Below are 2,474 nucleotides of genomic sequence, written 5' to 3' on the forward strand. Positions count from 1 at the left end.
TATGTACAATTGACCTATGTATACCTTATACTACGATACTGCGATGCATATGAAGCGGTAGAGATCGCAAAGTAATTCCCTGGCAACGCCAATACTTAAGCACTTGGGAAACAACAACTGAAGTTTACGCATTTTAAAGAATATAGTTATACTACGTGAGCTGTTATGGTCTTAAAAACTATCACAACTCAAGAAAACAATTTGGTTACAATTTTACTACAAGTGTTAATTATATTAGTAACTTCAGTCCTAGACGATGTGTCAAGATGAGACTTATACCTTTTACTAAATTTCAACCTCTGAAATAAATAAACGCGTCAAATTCAACGGCCCCCACTAATATTAACACATATAATGCCGTACTAACAAATGAACTAACTGTATTTTTTTTTTTGTAAAATACGGTCATGGAATGTGAGGAATGTCTTAATTCACTATTTTCGTTACATTTTACATAATGTAATAGTGAAATAAATAAATAAATAATGGTGGCTGCCATATATGGCTGACGCGGCGCCACTGTAATAAAATTCTCAATGGGGCCGCGTCAGCCATTTTGTCAGCCATATGATTTCAAAAGCGCGCGAAACAAACGCGTCGCTCGCCGCCGCCGGCGCCATTTTGATTGTTTAGCAGCCTGTGTTTGCCCCCCGCGCGTCATTTGTCGCTGTGCATCGAAGGAGACTGCAGTAAATAGTTGTTCAGTTAGTGATTTAGCAAGTTATTAGTTACTGATTTGTGATTTTCAACAAAAAATGGAAGATTTTTATGATGATTTGGACTACGAACTATCGCAATTAGATTTAACAGTGTATAATCAAGAATGTAACACATTATCAAATAGTGATGCTACACAAGTATTTGACGTTGATCTCGATGATACAGTATCAATCGCACGGACCAAAAATCATCATCGACGCCAGATTTTATCCGACAGTGAAGATGATCAGATTCCCGTGTTACCAACCTCACGAAATACTGAAGTATGGTTCAATCCGTTGGGTAAGCAACCAAGTATTATTCCATATACTGAATGTCCTGGGCTTAAGCCATTTTCATTGCGATCCAGCATGAGTTCAGCTAAACCAGCAGAATTTTATTCATTGCTAGTACCTGACAGTATATTCGAGTACATAGCCGAAGAAACAAATCGCTTTGCTTTACAAACCTTGAACAAAAGTGCAACAAAATCATACCGAATGCAGAAATGGATGCCAACAAATTGCCATGAAATTAAACGGTTCTTTGGCATTTTAATTTGGATGGGGATAGTGAAACTACCTCAACTATCTTTGTACTGGAGCACTAACAAATGTTTTGAACAGAAATTTGTCAAGTCCATTATGAGCCGAAATCGATTTGAACTCATTTTGAGGATGTTGCACTTTGCCAATAATGAAATAAATCACAATAAGGAGGACCGATTGTTTAAAGTTAGACACTTATTAGATATGCTAAATGCTAATTTTAAATGTCATTATACACCTAATCAAGAAATGTGTGTTGACGAAAGTCTAATCCCATTTCGTGGCCGTGTTATTTTTAGGCAATACAATAAAAATAAGCGACACAAATATGGGATAAAACTTTTTAAGCTGTGCTCAAACCCAGGATACACTGTAAAAGTGCAAGTTTATGCTGGCAAAAATTATGAAAATGTCAATACTACTCCGACTAATGTTGTCCTTGCCTTGTGTGACGATTATCTAAATAAAGGACATACGGTTTGCACAGATAATTGGTATACCAGTTTGGATCTGGCACGAAAACTACTAGCGGGACAAACTCATCTCATAGGCACACTTAGAAAAAACAGACGAGGTTTACCTCAAACAGTTGTCCAAACAAAACTGAAGACAGGAGAATTCTCAGCTCAAGAAAATGACGACGGAATAACAATTATGAAATGGAAAGACAAGCGGGATGTACTGCTGCTGTCTACTAAGCACTCCGTAAGTTTCAGAAGAATAACTAAAAAAGGAAAAGAAAAAATTAAACCGAAGATTGTGGTAGATTATAATCATGCAAAATCAGCGGTTGATCTGTCAGACCAAATGTCCTCTTACACAACCCCTCTTCGGAAGACAACGAAATGGCCCAAAAGATTGGCGATGGAGTTATTATTGAATACAGCGATTGTAAATTCATATATTTTATATAAATTAACAACCAAGAAGAAGCTCTCTGTCGTCCAGTTTAGAACCGCGTTGGTTGACTACCTCGTGCATACAGGAGTCCCGGAAACTAGTGCCTCCTCTAGACCTAGGCGAGTAAAGCATGAATTGAAGAAAAGGCAAGGATTGGCCTCTGCCTGTCGTAAATATTGTGTTAGGTGTTATAAAGAAAACTGTGCCCAATTTGGAAGAGTTCATGCTCGAAATAAAACCAAAAGAGTGGTAACATACTGCGAAGACTGCCCGAATGAGCCACACTATTGTATCAGCTGTTTCAATATAAACCATAGATATGTTTGA

The 2,474-nt window shown here is 37.5% G+C and overlaps 1 protein-coding gene across 1 annotated transcript; it reads left to right on the forward strand.

The window, feature by feature from the left end:
* The first annotated feature begins 755 nt into the window (after positions 1 to 755).
* Positions 756 to 2,474, forward strand: LOC123659854 (piggyBac transposable element-derived protein 4-like). Its single transcript, XM_045595020.1, has one exon. It carries the CDS (start codon positions 756 to 758, stop codon positions 2,472 to 2,474), a length of 1,719 nt encoding a protein of 572 aa, XP_045450976.1.

Source organism: Melitaea cinxia, chromosome 14, assembly GCF_905220565.1.
Source record: "Melitaea cinxia chromosome 14, ilMelCinx1.1, whole genome shotgun sequence".
NCBI lineage: Eukaryota > Metazoa > Arthropoda > Insecta > Lepidoptera > Nymphalidae > Melitaea > Melitaea cinxia.